The sequence below is a fragment of the Prionailurus bengalensis genome, chromosome X, assembly GCF_016509475.1.
Source record: "Prionailurus bengalensis isolate Pbe53 chromosome X, Fcat_Pben_1.1_paternal_pri, whole genome shotgun sequence".
Lineage (NCBI taxonomy): Eukaryota > Metazoa > Chordata > Mammalia > Carnivora > Felidae > Prionailurus > Prionailurus bengalensis.
In genome coordinates this window covers 63,611,544-63,633,781 of record NC_057361.1, presented here as the reverse complement: position 1 = coordinate 63,633,781, position 22,238 = coordinate 63,611,544, and the positions used below count along the sequence as shown (strand labels likewise).

At 35.5% G+C, this 22,238-nt stretch overlaps 1 protein-coding gene across 11 annotated transcripts in view; it reads left to right on the top strand.

Moving 5' to 3' along the window:
* Positions 1-22,238, top strand: part of ATRX (ATRX chromatin remodeler) — a 313,439-nt gene that overhangs the window by 120,895 nt on the left and 170,306 nt on the right. For all 11 annotated transcript variants that reach the window (XM_043570144.1, XM_043570145.1, XM_043570140.1 and 8 more), the window contains 3 exons: positions 6,714-6,847; positions 7,542-7,718; positions 14,085-14,178. In XM_043570144.1, the coding sequence (XP_043426079.1) occupies positions 6,714-6,847; positions 7,542-7,718; positions 14,085-14,178 (405 nt within the window). The remainder of the gene's footprint in view (positions 1-6,713; positions 6,848-7,541; positions 7,719-14,084; positions 14,179-22,238) is intronic.

The following is a 22,238-nucleotide window of genomic DNA, read 5'->3' as shown; positions in this document are numbered from 1 at the left end:
TTTTCAACTGGAAAATATATAAATGATTGTTTTCTCCCTACTAGCTTGGTGTGGATATTCTGTTGATAAAGGTTCTGTACTATTAATTCAGCATATTTTCAGAAGTAATTAATCGTTCCTGGATGTTGTTTGTTCATGCTAATGAAGATATTTAATGATTGTTTACCTGATTTCAGCAATGTTTAAAAGGTTGAGTATATCTCAAGTTCCTTAACAAAAGACTTCATTTGGATTCCATTTTAAACACTTTTCAGAATGTTTATCTTCTACACGTCTTTATTCTTTATACGAATTTGCTAAATCTGGAAGAATCTCTTTATTCTTTATATGAATTTGCTAAATCTGGAAGAATTGTTTCTCTGTGAAATGTTTTTTTTTTCATGGTGGTCCTATTACCAAAATTGCTTTGGTTATCCTTTATTGTGTTAAAAAACAAAGGTAGCATTTTGAATGAAGCATTTCACTTTCATGTTTGAGTAAGGGTTTTAAATGCCTGATAGCTTCAAGGTAACTTTTAAAATTTATTTTATTTTATAGTGCAGGTAAGTATTGTAAGTCATTTAAGTATATATAGGTGTCTAGTCAGTAGATAGGATCTATTTGTAGTTAACCAAACTGGTTGCAGTTGCCATAAGATCTCCTTTTTAAATGCTAGAATTTTCAGCAAGAAAAGAAATATGGTCAGTAGTAGTGATCTCTGCTTAAGATTTAAACATTATATTCAGCCCTCCTTTCTTTCCTGCTCTTTGTTCTTTGGTGATATTGGGACTTTTAGAGCATAGAAAATAGACCCTCCCCAAAAAGAGGGTCTGTATTTTCTAGTGTTAGCAAAAATGATCCATTTTTCTGACTTAATATATGTCTCCTTTGTCTTTAACTTTGAAGTTTGGGATGAATTGAGATGAATAAGATCTGTTTTTGCCTTTCAAGTATAAGAAAATATTAAACTGGTTCTTTAATATGAACAAATTTTCTATATTTTTTTATGTTAATAAATTTTTCTTGTTAAAATTTCCTCCATAACTGCCTTAAATTTTACATAAAATCAGGGAATGTACATTTTGTAATTTGAGTTTATTCAAACAGTATAGCAAACTTCATAGCATAAATTGTTAGTATACTGTGCATTTTTAATTTCATACAGCTTTTATTTTTTTGTGTTTGTAAGTTTTTAAAAAAATTATTTGATACTAATTTTTCTGGTACTCTCACTAAAAAGAAAACAGTGCTGTTTTTCATTAACTGCAAACATCGTAAACATATGACTGAAAAGTGTTTCAAACTGTTTAGCTTTTTGATTATTTAGTGACATCATCATTATTTCATAAATTCCACCATTTTGGGGTACAGATCATTATACTTTAGTCATATTTTATAGAACGGTTCATATCAAGGTACTAATTTTGAACTAAACACTTAAAAATACTAATACAGATTTTGAAAATGAGGAATTCCATATTCTATAAAATATTCTGGCTTTTTTTTTTACATTAAAAATTTTTTTTGACATTTATCTATTTTCAAGAGACAGAGACAGAGTGCAAGTGGGGGAGGGGCAGAGATAGAGGGAGTCACAGAATCTGAAGCAGAATCCAGGCCCTGAGCTGTCAGCGCAGAGCCTGATGCGGGCTCGAACCGACCAACTGTGAGATCATGACTTGAGCTGAAGTCAGACGCTCAAGTGACTGAGCCACCCAGGTGCCCCTTTTTTTTTTTTTTTTAACATTTTTTAATGTTTAGTTTTGACAGAGAGAGCATGATTGAGGGAGGGGCAGAGAGAGAAGGAGACACAGAATCTGAAGCAGGCTCCAGGCTCTGATCTGTCAGCACAGATCCCGACGCGGGGCTCTAACCCACAAATTGTGAGATCATGACCTGAGCTGAAGTCGGATGCTTAACTCACTGAGCCACCCGGGTGCCCCTAGTTTTTATTCTTAACCCTGAAGTATATAACATTTGTTAATTCCTCACACTTTATTAGAAGAATATGTTTTCCCCACCTTGTTGTCACAAAAAGTTTTCAATGTTTTTTGGCTGTAGCCATTTGAATTGTTTTATGTATCAACATTTTGAATATGGTATGGTATTTTAACATTACATATACTTAGATACTTGTTTTGCATCTCTAAAGAGTATACATTTAAACCTGTAATCTGCCTCAGAATTCTGTTTTAACTAATCATTCTATTGTGATATTGTGCACAAAGGTAAACAGTTTTTTTTTTTTTTTTTTGTCATCTTTGTGTATGGATGCACCATACTGTTTTGGCCTTCTAAAATAGCATTTTTTATTTAGCACTTTTCTTCAAACCTGTTTTCAGAACCTCTTAAAAGATAAAAGAATAGATTATAGGGATGTGTCTGAGATGGCCTGTCAAGTGCATTTCAGAAATGGAGCATACTGGACTAAAGATGTTTAGAAATCTTTTTTATTTAATCTTTAAAAGTCGAAGCTTGAATTCTTTCATTTCAAAAAACATATTTGGAAATCAGTGAAATACAGATATCTTTAACAATGTGACCGACTATAGTGTATTCATGAAGTACTAATAAACATAGCAGTAGTGAATGAGTAGAGAATATAGATAGCACTGGCATACTAAAATTAGAGAATATTGGGATTCAGGATCTTAGGTGCTACTTCTGGCTTTGCCACTAACTAGCTTTGTTTCTATGGCTTCATCTTTTTCCCTTTCTAAGCCTGTTTCCTCCTTTGTAAAGTGACAGAATTGGACTCTAAGGTCCCTTTTTCTAGCTCTCACATTTTGTGTTGCTTTTATAATAGCTATTTGCCTAAAACCTCCATGGTACAAGAGATCACTCTCTCGATTGCTTCTATTTCAGAAATTTAATGTTTTGAATTAGTGATTCACCAACAGAAAGAGGTAGTTTACTTGTTCCCTGTTTGAGCACTTAAACAAGAAACATTATGCATCTCTTTTCTAGATCAGATCAGAATAACTAAAGGCTTTTCTTGGCTTTCTCTCTCTCTCTCTCTCTCTCTCTCTTTTTTTTTTTTTTTTTTTTGCTTGTTTGTTCGTCTTTGCATTGTTGGGCTTGTTCCTTATTTTATTTTTGCTTTCTTGTAGTAGATGAAGGTGTAAGGGGTAAGAAGACATTATCTTGGTATTATGTGATTTAGAAGACTTAGCTTGTTTGGGTTATGGGGTTCTATTCTCTCATGCACCAGTTCCGATCATTGTTTGTGGGTTTTTACCCTTCCTCCCATATTGTTTTGCTTTCTCCCCTTCTCCCTTCCCTCCCTTTCAGGAAAATGGAGGAGTGGCTCCATTACTTCCAGCCCTGCGCAGGTTTTCTGCCACAGAGTGGCACAGCCTGTGCCTCTAACGCTTCTGATACAGTCGTGACTGCTTTGGATGCTACACCTGCCCCAAGATGTAATATTGAGCATTGAGATTCCAGGGGGGCAGTACCTTGTTGCCTGGATGATTTTCTCAGAAACTTCCTGGAAAGCCTCAAGAAAGGAAACTTCAGAGCAAACAGAAATCAACTAGGGATCATGATTATACATCCATCACATGCATACCAGCATGGGTCCAGCCAAGGCCTCCAAAATGATGTTTTGCCAGCCTCAGCTGGTTCTCAAGTGATGATGTCCTTGAAGTCTCTGTGGCCCGTGACTCAAGAGTTAAGGTAGTGGAGTTTCCCTTAAAGCATCTCACAGCAGGCTTTATAGATGGGACACCTTTCATCTCAACATGTTTGCTGACTACTCAGGTTGAAGGTCAGCCTCAACCCTTAGGTCCTTCAAATAAATTTCTAACTTTGAGGTGTAGGTTACGTGATAGGCAAGGTTTATGATGCAGTGAGTATTTGACATATTGGACTTGAGCCATCCGTCAGGCAAATAATTTAACTTTATTCTTTTTAGGGCTTTAATATGCATGGCTATACATTAGGTTTTTCATTGGTCAAAAGGTGTTAGAGGGTAAATCTAAACTAAACTATCTCAGGGAGGTAAAGCTAAGGGAATCTCCATCATTCTGTATGTAACTTTCAGTTTGGAGAAAAATCACCATTCTCTGACTTTTGTAATTTTTTTCTGCTTCTAGAGTGATAGTGATTGTTCTATATATTATGTTCTTAATGAAGGTTGTTCATTTAAAAATCATGTAATTTTTCAGTGTATGGATCTCATTTAATTTTCCATGATTTATTATATGATTTCATAGTTGATATAGAATTGTATTTTATTATCTTATGTGTATCATATTTCTCAGTTTTTTCATGACAATCTAGAACTTAAGTATGAATTAGGTGGGTTTACATATTTTGACCTTCCGTTTAGTAGATGTATTCTTAAGAGTCTAGAGTTTGAAAGAAAAAAAAAAAACTTGTGGTTCCTTACAATTAACAACCAGGTTTTTACAGATAGTATAGAATTATAGACTTTTTTTGAACTTGTAATACAAACCGAAATCAAGTGATTGAAGTAACCTTTAGTGTAACTAAATTAATACTTGTACTTTTGTTGGTTATTATTGTACTACCCACATGGTGATATAACATCTTGTAACTGCAAGTGGAACTATGTTTTTCTATTTGTAATCTATTATTCAACACTTTATACATATACACATGAACACACACATACACTTTTACTCATTGCAAAAGAGTGGTTTTATTGAAATTGGTTCAAGAAAGCACTTCCTTGTCCATGGGAAATAACAAATGTAGGTTGTATTAGAGAGTTTTTCTAGACAGATGCTTTTATTAAATTTAAAGAACACCCTTCATTCTGAAACTGTTCCTAATTTGTGGAGGGTGTGTTGAAAGAGTCTTTATTTTATAACATGATGAAAACAAATGATACTTGGTTTTAAATTTTTATTCTTGGCAAAATGAAAAGTTGGCAACCCTAGATTATTCCCCATTTTAAAATGTTTATTGTGTACAATCCGAGTCAGCAAACCACTTATCTAGAAGTGTAAGAACAACACTCTATACTCCAGTAGGATTTAAATTGGAGTGATCTAATCTTCACTTTATTGAAACATAAATCATATCAAAATCCCTCAAAAAAGCAAACTCATATGTGGTTTCCTTTAGCACTTGGTAACTTTCTGTGTTGTCTATTTCCGATCTGTATATTTAGGGAAGGAAGCACCAAAAGGTAGATAATAAGTGTTTATGAAGTGATTACCTATTTTGTTTCAGTCTGTTTTGGTGCCTTTGCTATACCTCTTTGAATAAAAATAGTAATGAACAGTGTACCTTTGAAATAAAATTACCAAGGCATTAACATCTCTTACCATTGAATGAATTCTTGATTGAAATGTGAGTGTATGTTAAGAAATATAAAGAAGGGTTTCAGATCCAAAAATAACAGAAGTTCCATGATTCAAGCTGCAAGTTTTTGATGAGCTAGAGAGTTAATCTTGATTGCACAGTGGATGTTTCCCATAAAAGTTCGCTCTTATGTGGATCCTAAGAAACTTAACAGAAGTCCATGGGAGTGGGGAAGAAAAAAAAAGAGGTTAGAGAGGGAGAGAGCCAATGCATAAGAGACTCTTAAAAACTGAGAACAAACAGGGTTGATGGGGGGTGAGAGGGTGGGGGGCTGGGAGGGAGGGGAGGGTGGGTGATGGGTATTGAGGAGGGCACCTTTTGGGATGAGCACTGGGTGTTGTATGGAAACCAATTTGACAATAAATTTCATATATAAAAAAAAAGGCCATGGAAAACTGAGAATCATGCTACTTTCCTTTTGAACCATCTATAAGGTATTCCTTTGTTAGTGTGATTTTTGAATTTATATCAAAAAGACACTTCAGGTGCAAAATACCTCATTTTATACAAAAGCTGCTTGATTGCTTTTATCTTAACATTTTCAGATGTTTTCCTTTAGCATAAGCATGGAAATTTATTAGGAATGTATTTTATTTTAACATGAGATGGTATTAAAGAAGTATCTTCTCATGCTTTTAGCAGTTGATTTTTCCATTAATAAATTGGTCTTTGAGGAGCATCTTGAGAAATTTTGATATGAGTGAGGCTACTGTACTATCTACTTTCGTGGAAAGCGAAAACTCATTTATGGTAATTTGTGTTCTTTTACCATGTATGTAATTAATAGCACTCCTGTCCCTTCTCTTATCTGCCCTAGTTTGAATATTATTAGGGATTTCTGATTGCTTCAATACTTAGTGTATAGTATATGCTTGCATTTCATTAGCAGTTTATGAAGTAAATTGAAATTTAAGTGCCAAAAATATTATCCACCAGTTTCAGGCACTGTTTCATTAGAAAGTGGTTTATTACACATTGATTTTCTAAGAATATGTTTTGCTGAATGATCCTCTCGTGGAGTTTTGCCTTGGAATGCCATTTGTCTGAAAAAGTTGATTTATTATTGTGAGCCTGATATTGCAGTTGTTGGATGATGGCTGCAGAGCAAATACAGGATTGGAAGTATGCATCGTGAAATGGCAATTGGTCAAAATAGTAGAAATGTCCCTCAGATTTTTAAATATATTGCAGAAGTATTTAGAATTGGAAGAAAATCACTGTTAAGAGCATCTTTCAAAAGTTTTGGTTGGTTGGTAGCTTAGGTTAAAACATGGCTTTGGTAGTCTTTTATTTACAGTATAAAATCTTTTTACACATTTATTTCTATTTTGATAGTGAAAAATTTTTTAATTTGTTACACTTCACCACCAAATATATAGTTTTTTACTGTCTTTTTACTCAAGAATTGCCAAGAAGATGCTTTTAGAAGAAATTAAAGCCAATCTTTCCTCTGATGAGGATGGATCTTCAGATGATGAACCAGAAGAAGGAAAAAAAAGAACTGGAAAACACAATGAAGGAAACCCAGGAGATGAGGGTGAGCTCCAAAGAGAAGTACAGGATGTCATAATTTCATTGTTTGACCAGTTCAGTCTTTGAAGACTATCTGTCTGTGAAATCTCATAATACATGCATTTGAAGTTTATTAAATATTTAAAACTTTACTACCTTTACTCCTTTTGAGTATCTGGTAATAGTTGTGCATGTTTTTTCAGTTATTGCCAATAAACAGATGATTTTTATTATTATTTTTTAATTTTTTTATGTTTATTTCTGAGACAGAGAGAGACAGAACATGAGTGGGGGAGGGACAGAGAGAGAGGGAGACACAGAATCAGAAGCAGGCTCCAGGCTCTGAGCTGTCAGCACAGAACCCGACATGGGGCTTGAACTCACAAACCTTGAGATCATGACCTGAGTCAAAGTCGGTTGCTCAACCGACTGAGCCACCCAGGCGCCCCTAAACAGATGATTTTTAAAGCAAAATATTTTTTACCTTTAAAAAAATCTATGAATGTCTATTGGTGATATTTAATTAGTATTTAATTATAGTAATATATCAAGTTTAATGTATAAGGTTGCCTGGTATCACCAGTGATACCAAAGTAAGTAAGTGCACAGCTCTGATTTTTTTTGTAAATCATGAAAATTTTCAACAATCAAAATAGTTTTATAACAGGTTTTAAAGGAAAAATGTCTGAAGGTTTTGCTGATTTCTTTTCTCCACTTAGAAGCAAAACATCAAGTCAATTCTGAATCAGATTCAGAATCTGAAGAATCTAAGAAGCCAAGATACAGACATAGGCTTTTGAGACACAAACTCACTGTGAGTGATGGAGAATCTGGAGAAGAAAAAAAGATGAAGCCTAAAGAGCACAAAGAAGCCAAAGGCAGAAATAGAAGGAAAGGTAAGATATTTTAATTCTGAATGTAAGGAATATACTGATTTTATAAACTAATTACAGTAATCAAACTTTTTAAAGTTTATTTATTTTGAGAGAGAGAGAGGGAGGGAGAGAGAGGGAGAATCCAAAATGGGCTCTGTGCTGACAGCAGAGAGCCTGATGTGGGGCTTGAGCCCATGAACCGTGAGATCGTGACCTGAGCTGAAGTCAGATACTTAACCGACTGAGCCACCCAGGGCTCCTACAGTAATGAAATTTAACTATTATCTGGACCACCTGTATTAAGTGAATATCAGCACACCGGCAAAAACTATTCTCTTAAATGAGAGTGAAATAAGGAATTTAGAGTGGGAAGATAACCCAGAAAATTGTGAGATGACACAAAGAATATATTTTTAGTCTTTTTTTTTTAAAGTTTATTCATTTATTTTGAGAGAGAGAGAGAGAGATAGCATGAGAGGGAGAGAGAGAATCCCAAGAAGGCTCCGCACCACCCCTGCATCAGCACAGAGCCTGATGTGGGGATCGAACCCACAAACTGAGATCATGACCTGAGCTGAAACTCAAGAGTTGGAGGCTTAACACACTGAGCCACCTAGGCACCCCTATTTTTAATCTTTAGTAGTCATACACAACTTAGATTAAAAAGATACATATGACAATAAATAAAATATACTTAAAGGCTATGTAAAAAATACAGGATTGTCTGTAACTGCAGGAAGAAATAATGCTTCCTAAGGAAAGATAGACAATGCAGTTAATTTGGGTAGATTTATTATATGCAAAGCTTGTATATAGTCAGCTCAAATTTTCATTACATTAAAAGTCTGAATCCTGCATTGAGTGCTTATATGTTTCCAACATCATGATAAACATTGAGAATACAAAAATAAGTAAGGAAATCATTGTCTTGTATGGTGGTTTTCAGCCTGGCTATACATGTGGATTACTTTGGGGATTTTGAAGTATACATATTACAGGACTGCATCTCAAGCCAATTACAGCATAATTGGTGGTAGTGAAACCAAAGTATCCATATATTTTATAAAACATCTCTGATATGATTCTGATATGCAGCCAGGTTTGACAGTGGTTTAGTAAGAGTTATTGACATTAATATTATATGAAATTATAGCACCATGATGGGTGTCTTATACAACAGAGGTATTGTATAGTGTGGCACAAGGGAACATTTCCTTAGCTTCTTAGGGTATGGTATTTATCCCCAGAGGAGACTTCACAAAGATGAAAAGTTTCATTCAGCAGATCCAAGTTGTAATTGGGGACCAGGTAGATGTGTTGTGAAGATTTATAATATAAGAAGAGAAAAAACTTCAGAAGCCTCTGCAAAATGTTCACACATGGTTGAGGGGAAGCAGTTAATATGGTATATAGCTAAACTATAGGAGGGAATAGGGAAAGGATCAACAGGACATGAGGCTGGGCCAAGACAGAGACCAGGTGTTGGAGACACTTGTAAGCTTTGGTTTCTCAAACTGGAATACTTGACAGTTGATTCATGGGTACATGAGGCTGTAGAGTAAACATTGCATACCTCTTTGGTGTGTCCATTTTAATTTTTTTTTTCGACGTTTATTTATTTTGGGGACAGAGAGAGACAGAGCATGAACGGGGGAGGGGCAGAGAGAGAGGGAGACACAGAATCAGAAACAGGCTCCAGGCTCCGAGCCATCAGCCCAGAGCCCGACGCGGGGCTCGAACTCACGGACTGCGAGATCGTGACCTGGCTGAAGTCGGACGCTTAACCGACTGTGCCACCCAGGCGTGTCCATTTTATTTGAGCATTGGGGTAGAACATTCTTAAATAATCACATGTATATTGAAAAATTAGCTAGCAGAAAGTTCAGAGAAACCTTTTGGTTTCTTAGGGGCAAATTTTAAAAACTTTACTCAGATTAACTCTTTGCCACTAGGAATAGGAAAGCAGTTTCGGAAGTATCTGAGAAGGACAATAGGCTCTAGAGGCTGGAGAGTCATTGGGAATTTTTTTTTTTTAATTTTAAAAAATATTTTTATTTGTAATATTTTTGTACTTTAGCCCTTTTGAGATATAATTGACAAACCATACAGTTTCCCTGTTTATAGCAGACAGCTTGATGAACACGTATGGCGCAGGACATTCATTACTAGTACTTATGAATCACAGCCTCAGCACAACCACCCATTGTTCCCATTGAAAGATTTTAACAAAGAATATAATATGATCAGATTAATTGCTTATTATTCTGTTATACTCAGAGCTTAGATTTGTGTCTCTGGAGATTATTGCTATAGTTGATACCAAGTACAATTTTTGAAGAGGAAAATTGACAGGAGTCATAGACTGAATTGTTAGATCTTATTAATTGATATGAAAGACAAAAGTCTGGGATGACTGCCAGGTTTTTGGAGTTGTCATGGTATATGTATAATACTACCAGAATAGTTGACATTGCCAAAATAGTTGATATCAGAATCTTGGAATCCTGAACATTTAAAGGGCTGTTGAACAGCCCTTTGTTGAACAGTTATTCATTAAAGAGGAAGAAGAGAACCCCCCCCCCCCCCGCCGCCACACACACTAAATATGTCATGGATATTTTCATGTTAAATAAATAATAGTACATCACTTTGTGAATGCTTTTTTAAAAAATTTTTTACAGCATGACTACAAGCTCGTTTTTCAGATTTTATAAAGAAACTGAGCAATTAAAGCAGGTTACATAACTTCACACGAATTCCTGTGCATCTTCAACAAAAGGGGAAATACTGATTTTGCCTCTGAGGCTCAGATCAGGATAGAGCCCTTTAGTGGACACAGTTACATTTGAAATGTTTTATTAAAGTCTAAGTCTTTTGTCACCTGTTTCCACTGTCCTCTTCTGTGGGTAATTTATTACCAAGTATTTTTTTCATTTGTTTTTGTAGGAGGGAGTAAACAAATCCTATCATTTATGTTTCTACTATGGATTATAATATTGATTGATACTACATTTAAAGTTGCAAAGGGGCTTTATTTCAAAGGGTGGCTCAGTCAGTTAAGCATCCCAATTCTTGATTTTGGCTCAGGTTCACGATTATACACAGTTTGTGGGATCGAGCTCCACATCGGCTCTGCACTGACAGTGCGGAGCCTGCTTGGGATTCTCTCTCTCCTTATCTCTCTGCATGTTTCTGTCTCTGTCTCTGTCTCTCTCTCTCTGTCTCTCTCTCAATAAATAAATAAATAAATAAATAAATAAATGTTGCATAACTTTTCAGGTTTTACAAACTGTTGTGCCTGTATTGTCTGGAAATTTAAGTTAGGCAATGGGGAGAAATCAAGAGAGAATAGCTGACTTAGTAGATCAAGGGCAACATGAACTTACAGTTTTCACCTAAATTTGAAAAAAATTATAAAAGTTATTTTGGTGATAATTTAAAAAATTTAATTATTGCCTTTATTATTATTAGATAATATTAAATTGATGTTTTTTTAAGTGTGATAATGCTATTTATATAGGACAGCATCCTTATGCTTAAGGATAAAGTGCCATGATATCTGCACTTACATTTAGATGGTTCAGTGCAAAAAGCTGTGTGTGTATATACAAAGAGAAAGCAAACAAATATGATACATTTAACAAATGAGTTTAGGAGAACGGTTGTAGATGTTCATTCAACAGTTTTTTCAAAGTTTTGGTATGTTTGAAAATTTTAAAAATAAAGTGATGAAAAATTAATAATAGGTTTAGAATTTTGCTTAATGACAGGATTTATATGTGTGCATATGGACACATGTGTTCTTCAAATTCCCAGTTGCTTAGCAGTTATTTTTTTATTTTTATTTGTTATTGTGGTAAAGTACACACAACATAAAATTTTAACCATTTTAACCATTTTTAAGTGTACATTTCAGTGACAGTATATTCATATTGTTGTACAACCATCAACACTCCACAACTCTTTTGTTATCCCAAACTGAAACTCTTTAAACAATAACTCCTTATTCCCCTTTCCCCCGTTATCAATTCTTTACTGTATTTATGTTAACCCATGTCTTTTTTTAGATAGATTATAGATTCTGATTTCAGATCAATATAGATCTTTGAAAAAATTTTTTATTTCAAAATTTAAAGTTGAAAGAAATGTTGCAAAAATAGTACAGATTTCCTATATTCCTTCTACCCAGCTTCCCTAATTTAACACCTTAAATTTAACTATATAGTACAATAATCAAATCCAGGAAATTAACATTGATAGAATACTATTAGTTAAACTGGGGGTTGGGTAACTATACCTGTAGGCTAAATCTGACCGTCTACCTATTTTTATAAAGTGTTTTGGAACCAGGTTATACTTATTCAGTTACTGCTTTTGTGTAATTAGAGTGGCAAAGTTGAGTGAAATAAGTAGTTGAAACAGAGACCATATAGCCTGCAAATATTTACCATCAGACTTTTTACATAAAATGTTTTCTGACCTTTGAAGTGGGCTAAAGATCTTACTTGGTTATCGTTAGTTTTCTCACTAATGTCTTTTCTATTCCAGAATCCAAACTAGGATGCCACATTGCTTTTAGTTGTGATGTCTCCTTAATAGACTCCAATCTGTGACGGTTTCTCCTCCTTTTCTTTCATGACCTTGACACTTTTGAAGAGTATTGATCAGTTATTTTCTTTTTAAAAAATTTTTTTAAATGTTTTTATTTATTTTTGAGAGAGCAAAAGAGCGAGTGGGAGAGGGGCAGAGAGAGAGAGAGAGGGAGACCCAGAATCTGAAGGGGACTCCAAGCTCTGAGCTGTCAGCACAGAGCCCGACACGTGGCTCAAACTCCCGAGCTGTGAGATCGTGACCTAAGCCAAAGTTGGATGCTCAACCGACTGAGCCACTCAGGCACCTTGATCAGTTCTTTTCTAGACTGTTAATCCATATGTATTTGTCTAATGTTTTCTTATGGTTAAATTGAGGTTATTAAACATTTTGACAAGAACACCACAAAAGTAATATTTAACCCTTCTCAGAGTATCCTACACCGAAATTATATGATGACAATATGTCTTATACTGGTAATACTGATTACTTGGTTAAGTTGGTGTCTGCTGGGTTTTTCTACTGCAAAAAAAAATCTTTTTCTGTTCATATTTAATTAATGTCTTGTGGAAAAATACTTTGAGACTATTCAAATATCCTGTTTCTCATCATACTAAAGCCCACTAATTTTAGCATTCGTCTTGTCTGAAGCAGTTTTTGTGATGTTTATCTAGTGGTTATTTTCTATTTCTTTCTTTACTTACACATTTAGTAATGGTAAAGAAGAGCTATCTGTTTTCCCTTATTTATCCCATTACTTAATATGAATTTATAGATATTTTATTCTATTAGTTGTAATTCAATTGTTCATTTTGTTGCTCACATTGTTCCAGCTTTGGCTATTAGAAGCTACTTCAAGTTGGATCAAGTGTTCTTTGAATATACCCCAATCATTCTTTGAGCATTGGATTATTTTCTGGCAGCACAAGATATTTGAGACTCATTTTGTGTATTCCCTGCCTGGTTTCCTCTGGCCAGAAAAATGTGTATTCTGCTGGAGTTTAGATACCTGTGTCATAGTGGCTATTTTGGTACAGAAAAATAAAATTTTTGAGAGAAAAATAAAATTGGGGTTTCCATTTACTCTCATGATATACAGGGCTCAGCTCCTTTTTCTCAGTGCTGTGGCTAGAAATGGGGTTCTCCCAGTTTTGCTGTTGGCACCCTCTGCATAGTTTTGGAATTCAGCCTCCCTTCTTGTTGAAATCAGGAAAGAAAGAAGGAAAAAACCCTATGACACCCATAGTCACTACCCCAACCTCAATTTTATAGCAATCATTATTCAAGTTTTTGTTTCAGTCCCCAGTCTGTCTGCTGTTGTTTCCTTTTTGGAGTGCGTAGGTCATTTCTTTATATATTCTGTTCATAATTTCTAGTTGTCATAAATGGCAGAGAGTCTGTATTTGTCCTTACTGCCTTTTGGCCAGCCTACTTTGTTTGTTTTGAATAACCAGAATTCTTTTTATTCACCTTTGGTAATAATGAATATATTTTATTGACAGTTAAATTCACATTTTAAAAATTCATACATAATTAATACTTATATTTTAATATATAACCATAGTTTTATATCATAGTTGGAATACATTTGAATAGTTTTTATAAATTCTATTTGAATTATTAACTAGTCTAATCTATATGATGTGTAATATCCATTAATGTACATACTAAAATATAAATGTGCATACTGTAGATACTCACACATTGGTCTAAGTTTTAATGTGAAGTTATTGACAAATTAAGTGAATTGCATTTCTGTTGGGAAGTATTTAATAACTTAATTTTTTTTTTTTCAAGTGAGCAGTGAAGATTCTGAAGATTCTGATTTTCAGGAATCAGGAGTTAGTGAAGAAGTTAGTGAATCTGAAGATGAACAACGGCCTAGAACAAGGTAAATATTATATCACTATTTCAAAAATTTTAGGTATATGAATAAACATGCTTCAAGTTATTTGTAGAAAGGTTGATGTTACTAATAAAGTAAAAAATTTAATATTTTGATTTGAAACAAATTGTGAAAATTAATTTAAAAAGAGTACATATAAACATATATGGTTGAAATATGTGTTCTAAACTGGGAGGACTTTGTGCAAAATCACACTTGACTGTAATTTTGGTTGTTATATGGGGGGATGTACCAGTGTAGTAGATTACAGGCTTTGTAGACAGCCTACCTAATCTAACTGTTGGCTCTAATATTTGTTATTTGTATGATTACTCTGTGCTTTAGTTTCCTCATCTGTAAAATGGGGGATTATAGTAGCACTTACCTTATTGATTATGATGGGCATTAATTGGGCTTCTAATATGCCCACTTGGAATATAGGAAATGTTCCCTGAAATCTAATTATTGGTCTTAGTAGTATACTAGTATTATAGTGATGAAGATGTGTTTGTTCTCTCAGTACGCATAGCTACTGACCTAGATGGCTAGTTAGTTAAAATACTGCATAGTATTTTTTTTAAAGTTTACGTACCTATTTTGAGAGAGAGTGCATGCATGCTTGTGAGTGGGGGAGGGTAGAGGAGGAGAGAGAATCCCTAGCAGGCTCCATGCTCAGTGCAGAGCCCGACACGGAGCTTGATCTCACAAACCGTGAGATCATGACCTGAGCTGAAATCAAGAGTTGGATGCTTAACCAAATGAGCCACCCAGGTGCCCCTATTTCTTAGCATAGTATTTTAGATAATACTAACCTTTCTAAGAATTTTTTATTTCCTCCGGAATATCACATATTGGCCTTTTGTCTAAGATCAAGTATATTTCCTTCAGAATAATATTATCCTTTTATAATTTATCAAATGGGCAACCTATTTGTATTTGTGTGAATGTGATATGTGCGTCTGCATAGGTGTCATACCTGTAAATTTTAAAACATTTGAGATCTTTTTAGATTAGCAGTTACCAGGTTGTTCCTGGAGTATAGCAACATATTGTACATTAGGGAAATAACAATAGGATAAATTGAGAGATTTTTAAACCTGAGAATTCACATAACACAAAAATTCACTTATTTTATTTTATTTTATTTTATTTATTGAGATAAAAGTATTTTATTTTCAAGTTTATTTTTTAAATTTAAATTTTAGTTAACATGCAGTACAGTATTGGTTTCAGAAGTAAAATTTAGTGATTCATCACTTACATACAGTACTCAGTGCTTATCACAACATAGTCCCTTACCTATCACGCATCTAGCCTATCTCCCACTCACTTCCCTCTGTCAACCCATAGTTTGCTTTTTCTCATTAAGGGTCTCCTGTGGTTTTATTCCCTCTCTTCTCTTCCCCCCACCTCCTTCCCATATGTTCATCTGTTTTGTTTCTTAATTAAATTCCACATATGAGTGAAATCATATGATATCTGTCTTTCTCTTATTTCGCTTAGCGTAATACATTCTAGCTCCATCCACGACATTGCAAATGGACAGATCTCATTCTTTTTGATGGCTGAATAATATTCCATTAAACACACACACACACACACACACACCCCACATCTTCTTTATCCATTCATCAGTTGGTGGAAATTTGGGCTGTCTCCATAATTTGGTTATTGTTGATAATGCTGCTACAAACATCAGGGTGCATGTACCCCTTCAAATGTATATTTTTGTATCCTTTGGGTAAATACCTAATAGTGCAATTGCTGGGTCATAGGGTAGTTTTATGTACTTTCTTGAGGAACGTCATACTGTTCTCCAGAGTGGCTGAACCCATTTGCATTCCCACCAGCAGTGCAGGAAAGATCCCTTTTCTCTGCATCCTTGCTAACACCCGTTCTTTCTTGCGTCGTTAATTTTAGCCATTCTGATAGGTGTGATGATGATCAGTGATGTTGAGCATCTTTTCATGTGTCTGTTAGCCATCGGATGTCTTCTTTGGAAAAAGGTCTTTTCATGTCTTCTGTCAATTTATTAACTCAGTTATTTGTTTTCTGGGTGTTGAATTTGATAAGTTTTTTATAGATTTTGGATGCTAACCTTTATCCGATATGTCATTTGCAAATATCTTCTCCCATTCTGTAGGCTACCTTTTAGTTTTGTTGATTGTTTCCTTTGTTGTGTAGAAGCTTTGTATCTTGATGAGGTCCTAGTAGTTCACGTTTGCTTTCATTTCCCTTGCCTTCAGTGACATGTCTAGTAAGAAGTTGCTGCACCTCAGGTCAGAGAGGTTGCTGCCTATGTTCTCCTCTAGGATTTAGATGGTTTCCTGTCTTACATTTAGGTCTTTCATCCATTTTGAATGTATTTTTATAAATGGTGTTAAAAAGTTGTCAAGATTCATTCTTCTGTATGTTGCTGTCCTGTTTTCCTAACACCATTTATTATCCATTGGATATTCTTTCCTGCATTGTTGAAGATGGGTCGGCCATATAGTTGTGGGTCTATTTCTGGGTTCTCTATTCTGTTCCATTGATCTGAGTGTCTATTTTTGACCCAGTAGCATACTGTCTTGATGGCTACAGCTTTGTAATACAATGTAAAATCTGGAATCATGATGCCTCCAGTTTTGTTTTTCTTTTTCAGGATTGCTTTGGTTATTTGGGGTGTTTTGTGGTTCCATACAAATGTAGGATTGTTTCTTCTAGCTCAGTGAAAACTGCTGGTGGTATTTTGATAGGGATTGCATTAAAGATGTAGACTGCTTTGGGAAGTATAGACATTTTAACAATATTTTTTCTTCCAATTCATGGGCATGGAGTTTTTCCATTTCTTGATGTCCTATTCAATTTCTTTCATAAGTGTGCTATAGTTTTCAGAGTATAGATATTTTACCTCTTTAGTTAATTTTATTCCTAGGTAACATTATTTCTTGAGGACTTGCAAATGTGATTGATTCCTTGCTTTTCTTTTTCTGCTGCTTCATTATTAGTGTATAGAAAAGAAACAAATTTCTGCATGTTGATGTTATATCCTATGACTTTGCTGAATTCATGTGTTTGTTCTAGCAATTTTTTTTTTAATTTACATCCAAGTTAGTTAGCATATAGTACAGCAATGATTTCAGGAGTAGATTCCCCTTAATGCCCATCCTCCCTCCCACGAGCCCTCCAGTAACGCTCTGTTTGTTCTCCATATTTAAGAGTCTGTTGTTTTGTCTCCCTCCCTGGTTTTATATTATTTTTGCTTCCCTTCCCTTATGTTCATCTGTTTTGTATCTTAAAGTCCTTATATGAGTGAATTCATATGATATTTGTCTTTCTCTGACTAATTTCACTTAGCATAATACCCTCTAGTTCCATCCATGTAGTTGCAGATGGCAAGATTTCATTCGTTTTGATTGCCGAGTAATAATCCACTCTGTGTGTGTGTGTGTGTGTGTGTGTGTGTGTGTACACATACGACATCTTTTTTATCCATTCATCCATTGAAGGACATATGGGCTCTTTCCTTACCTTTCTTGATAGTTTTTCTTTCTTTTGCTTTATTTTTTTTATTAACTTGTTTTATTTTATATTTTTAAAAATTTATATCCAAATTAATTAGCATATAGTGCAACAATGATTTCAGGAGTAGATTCCTTAGTGCCCCTTACCCATTTAGCCCATCCCCCCTCCTGCCACCCCTCCAGTAACCCTCTGTTTGTTCTCCATATTTATGAGTCTCTTCTGTTTTTTTTTTAATATATGATTTTATTGTCAAATTGGTTTCCATACAACACCCAGTGCTCATCCCAAAAGGTGCCCTCCTCAATACCCATCACCCACCCTCCCGTCCCTCCCACCCCCCATCAACCCTCAGTTTGTTCTCAGTTTTTGACAGTCTCTTATGGTTTGACTCTCTCCCACTCTAACCTCTTTTTTTTTTTCCTTCCCCTCCCCCATGGGTTTCTGTTAAGTTTCTCAGGATCCACATAAGAGTGAAACCATATGGTATCTGTCTTTCTCTGTATGGCTTATTTCACTTAGCATCACACTCTCCAGTTCCATCCACGTTGCTACAAAAGGCCATATTTCATTTTTTCTCATTGCCACGTAGTATTCCATTGTGTATATAAACCACAATTTCTTTATCCATTCATCAGTTGATGGACATTTAGGCTCTTTCCATAATTTGGCTATTGTTGAGAGTGCTGTTATAAACATTGGGGTACAAGTGCCCCTATGCATCAGTACTCCTGTATCCCTTGGATAAATTCCTAGCAGTGCTATTGCTGGGTCATAGGGTAGGTCTATTTTTAATTTTCTGAGGAACCTCCACACTGCTTTCCAGAGCGGCTGCACCAATTTGCATTCCCACCAACAGTGCAAGAGGGTTCCCGTTTCTCCACATCCTCTCCAGCATCTATAGTCTCCTGATTTGTTCATTTTGGCCACTCTGACTGGCGTGAGGTGATATCTGAGTATGGTTTTGATTTGTATTTCCCTGATGAGGAGCGACATTGAACATCTTTTCATGTGCCTGTTGGCCATCCGGATGTCTTCTTTAGAGAAGTGTCTATTCATGTTTTCTGCCCATTTCTTCACTGGGTTATTTGTTTTTCGGGTGTGGAGTTTGGTGAGCTCTTTATAGATTTTGGATACTAGCCCTTTGTCCGATATGTCATTTGCAAATATCTTTTCCCATTCCGTTGGTTGCCTTTTTGTTTTGTTGGTTGTTTCCTTTGCTGTGCAGAAGCTTTTTATCTTCATAAGGTCCCAGTAATTCACTTTTGCTTTTAATTCCCTTGCCTTTGGGGATGTGTCAAGTAAGAGATTGCTACGGCTGAGGTCAGAGAGGTCTTTCCTGCTTTCTCCTCTAAGGTTTTGATGGTTTCCTGTCTCACATTCAGGTCCTTTATCCATTTTGAGTTTATTTTTGTGAATGGTGTGAGAAAGTGGTCTAGTTTCATCCTTCTGCATGTTGCTGTCCAGTTCTCCCAGCACCATTTGTTAAAGAGGCTGTCTTTTTTCCATTGGATCTTCTTTCCTGCTTTGTCAAAGATGAGTTGGCCATACGTTTGTGGGTCTAGTTCTGGGGTTTCTATTCTATTCCATTGGTCTATGTGTCTGTTTTTGTGCCAATACCATGCTGTCTTGATGATGACAGCTTTGTAGTAGAGGCTAAAGTCTGGGATTGTGATGCCTCCTGCTTTGGTCTTCTTCTTCAAAATTCCTTTGGCTATTCGGGGCCTTTTGTGGTTCCATATGAATTTTAGGATTGCTTGTTCTAGTTTGGAGAAGAATGCTGGTGCAATTTTGATTGGGATTGCATTGAATGTGTAGATAGCTTTGGGTAGTATTGACATTTTGACAATATTTATTCTTCCAATCCATGAGCAGGGAATGTCTTTCCATTTCTTTAAATCTTCTTCAATTACCTTCATAAGTTTTCTATAGTTTTCAGCATACAGATCTTTTACATCTTTGGTTAGATTTATTCCTAGGTATTTTATGCTTCTTGGTGCAATTGTGAATGGGATCAGTTTCTTTATTTGTCTTTCTGTTGCTTCATTGTTAGTGTATAAGAATGCAACTGATTTCTGTACGTTGATTTTGTATCCTGCAACTTTGCTGAATTCGTGTATCAGTTCTAGCAGACTTTTGGTGGAGTCTATCGGATTTTCCATGTATAATATCATGTCATCTGCAAAAAGCGAAAGCTTGACTTCATCTTTGCCAATTTTGATGCCTTTGATTTCCTTTTGTTGTCTGATTGCTGATGCTAGCACTTCCAGCACTATGTTAAACAACAGTGGTGAGAGTGGGCATCCTGTCGTGTTCCTGATCTCAGGGAAAAAGCTCTCAGTTTTTCCCCGTTGAGGATGATGTTAGCTGTGGGCTTTTCATAAATGGCTTTGATGATGTTTAAGTATGTTCCTTCTATCCCGACTTTCTCAAGGGTTTTTATTAAGAAAGGGTGCTGGATTTTGTCAAAGGCCTTTTCTGCATCGATTGACAGGATCATATGGTTCTTCTCTCTTTTTTTTGTTAATGTGATGTATCACGTTGATTGATTTGCGAATGTTGAACCAGCCCTGCATCCCGGGAATGAATCCCACTTTGTCATGGTGAATAATTCTTTTTATTTGCCGTTGAATTCGATTTGCTAGTATCTTATTGAGAATTTTTGCATCCATATTCATCAGGGATATTGGCCTGTAGTTCTCTTTTTTTACTGGGTCTCTGTCTGGTTTAGGAATCAAAGTACTACTGGCTTCATAAAATGAGTCTGGAAGTTTTCCTTCCCCTTCTATTTCTTGGAATAGCTTGAGAAGGATAGGTATTATCTCTGCTTTAAACGTCTGGTAGAACTCCCCTGGGAAGCCATCTGGTCCTGGACTCTTATTTGTTGGGAGATTTTTGATAACCGATTCAATTTCTTCGCTGGTTATGGGTCTGTTCAAGCTTTCTATTTCCTCCTGATTGAGTTTTGGAAGCGTGTGGGTGTTCAGGAATTTGTCCATTTCTTCCAGGTTGTCCAATTTGTTGGCATATAATTTTTCATAGTATTCCCTGATAATTGTTTGTATCTCTGAGGGATTGGTTGTAATAATTCCATTTTCATTCATGATTTTATCTATTTGGGTCATCTCCCTTTTCTTTTTGAGAAGCCTGGCTAGAGGTTTGTCAATTTTGTTTATTTTTTGAAAAAACCAACTCTTGGTTTCGTTGATCTGCTCTACAGGTTTTTTAGATTCTATATTGTTTATTTCTGCTATGATCTTTATTATTTCTCTTCTTCTGCTGGGTTTAGGCTTCCTTTGCTGTTCTGCTTCTATTTCCTTTAGGTGTGCTGTTAGATTTTGTATTTGGGATTTTTCTTGTTTCTTGAGATAGGCCTGGATTGTGATGTATTTTCCTCTCAGGACTGCCTTCGCTGCGTCCCAAAGCGTTTGGATTGTTGTATTTTCATTTTCGTTTGTTTCCATATATTTTTTAATTTCTTCTCTAATTGCCTGGTTGACCCACTCATTCGTTAGTAGGGTGTTCTTTAACCTCCATGCTTTTGGAGGTTTTCCAGACTTTTTCCTGTGGTTGATTTCAAGCTTCATAGCATTGTGGTGTGAAAGTATGCATGGTATAATTTCAATTCTTGTAAACTTATGAAGGGCTGTTTTGTGACCCAGTATATGATCTATCTTGGAGAATGTTCCATGTGCACTCGAGAAGAAAGTATATTCTGTTGCTTTGGGATGCAGAGTTCTAAATATATCTGTCAAGTCCATCTGATCCAATGTATCATTCAGGTCCCTTGTTTAATATTGACCGTGTGTCTAGATGATCTATCCATTTCTGTAAGTGGGGTTTTAAAGTCCCCTCCAATTACCACAGTCTTATCAATAAGGTTGCTTATGTTTATGAGTAATTGTTTTATATATTTGGGGGCTCCGGTATTCGGCGCATAGACAAGTATAATTGTTAGCTCTTCCTGATGGATAGACCCTGTAATTATTATATAATGCCCTTCTTCATCTCTTGTTACAACCTTTAATTTAAAGTCTAGTTTGTCTGATATAAGTATGGCTACTCCAGCTTTCTTTTGGCTTCCAGTAGCATGATAAATAGTTCTCCATCCCCTCTCTCTCAATCTAAAGGTGTCCTCAGGTCTAAAATGAGTCTCTTGTAGACAGCAAATAGATGGGTTTTGTTTTTTTATCCATTCTGATACCCTATGTCTTTTGGTTGGCGCATTTAATCCATTTACATTCAGTGTTATCATAGAAAGATACGGGTTTAGAGTCATTGTGATGTCTGTATGTTTTATGCTTGTAGTGATGCCTCTGGTACTTTGTCTCACAGGGTCCCCCTTAGGATCTCTTGTACGGCTGGTTTAGTGGTGACAAATTCCTTCAGTTTTTGTTTGTTTGGGAAGACCTTTATCTCCCTTTCTATTCTAAATGACAGACTTGCTGGATAAAGGATTCTCGGCTGCATATTTTTTCTGTGTAGCACACTGAAGATCTCGTGCCAATTCTTTCTGGCCTGCCAAGTTTCAAAAGAGAGATCAGTCACGAGTCTTATAGGTC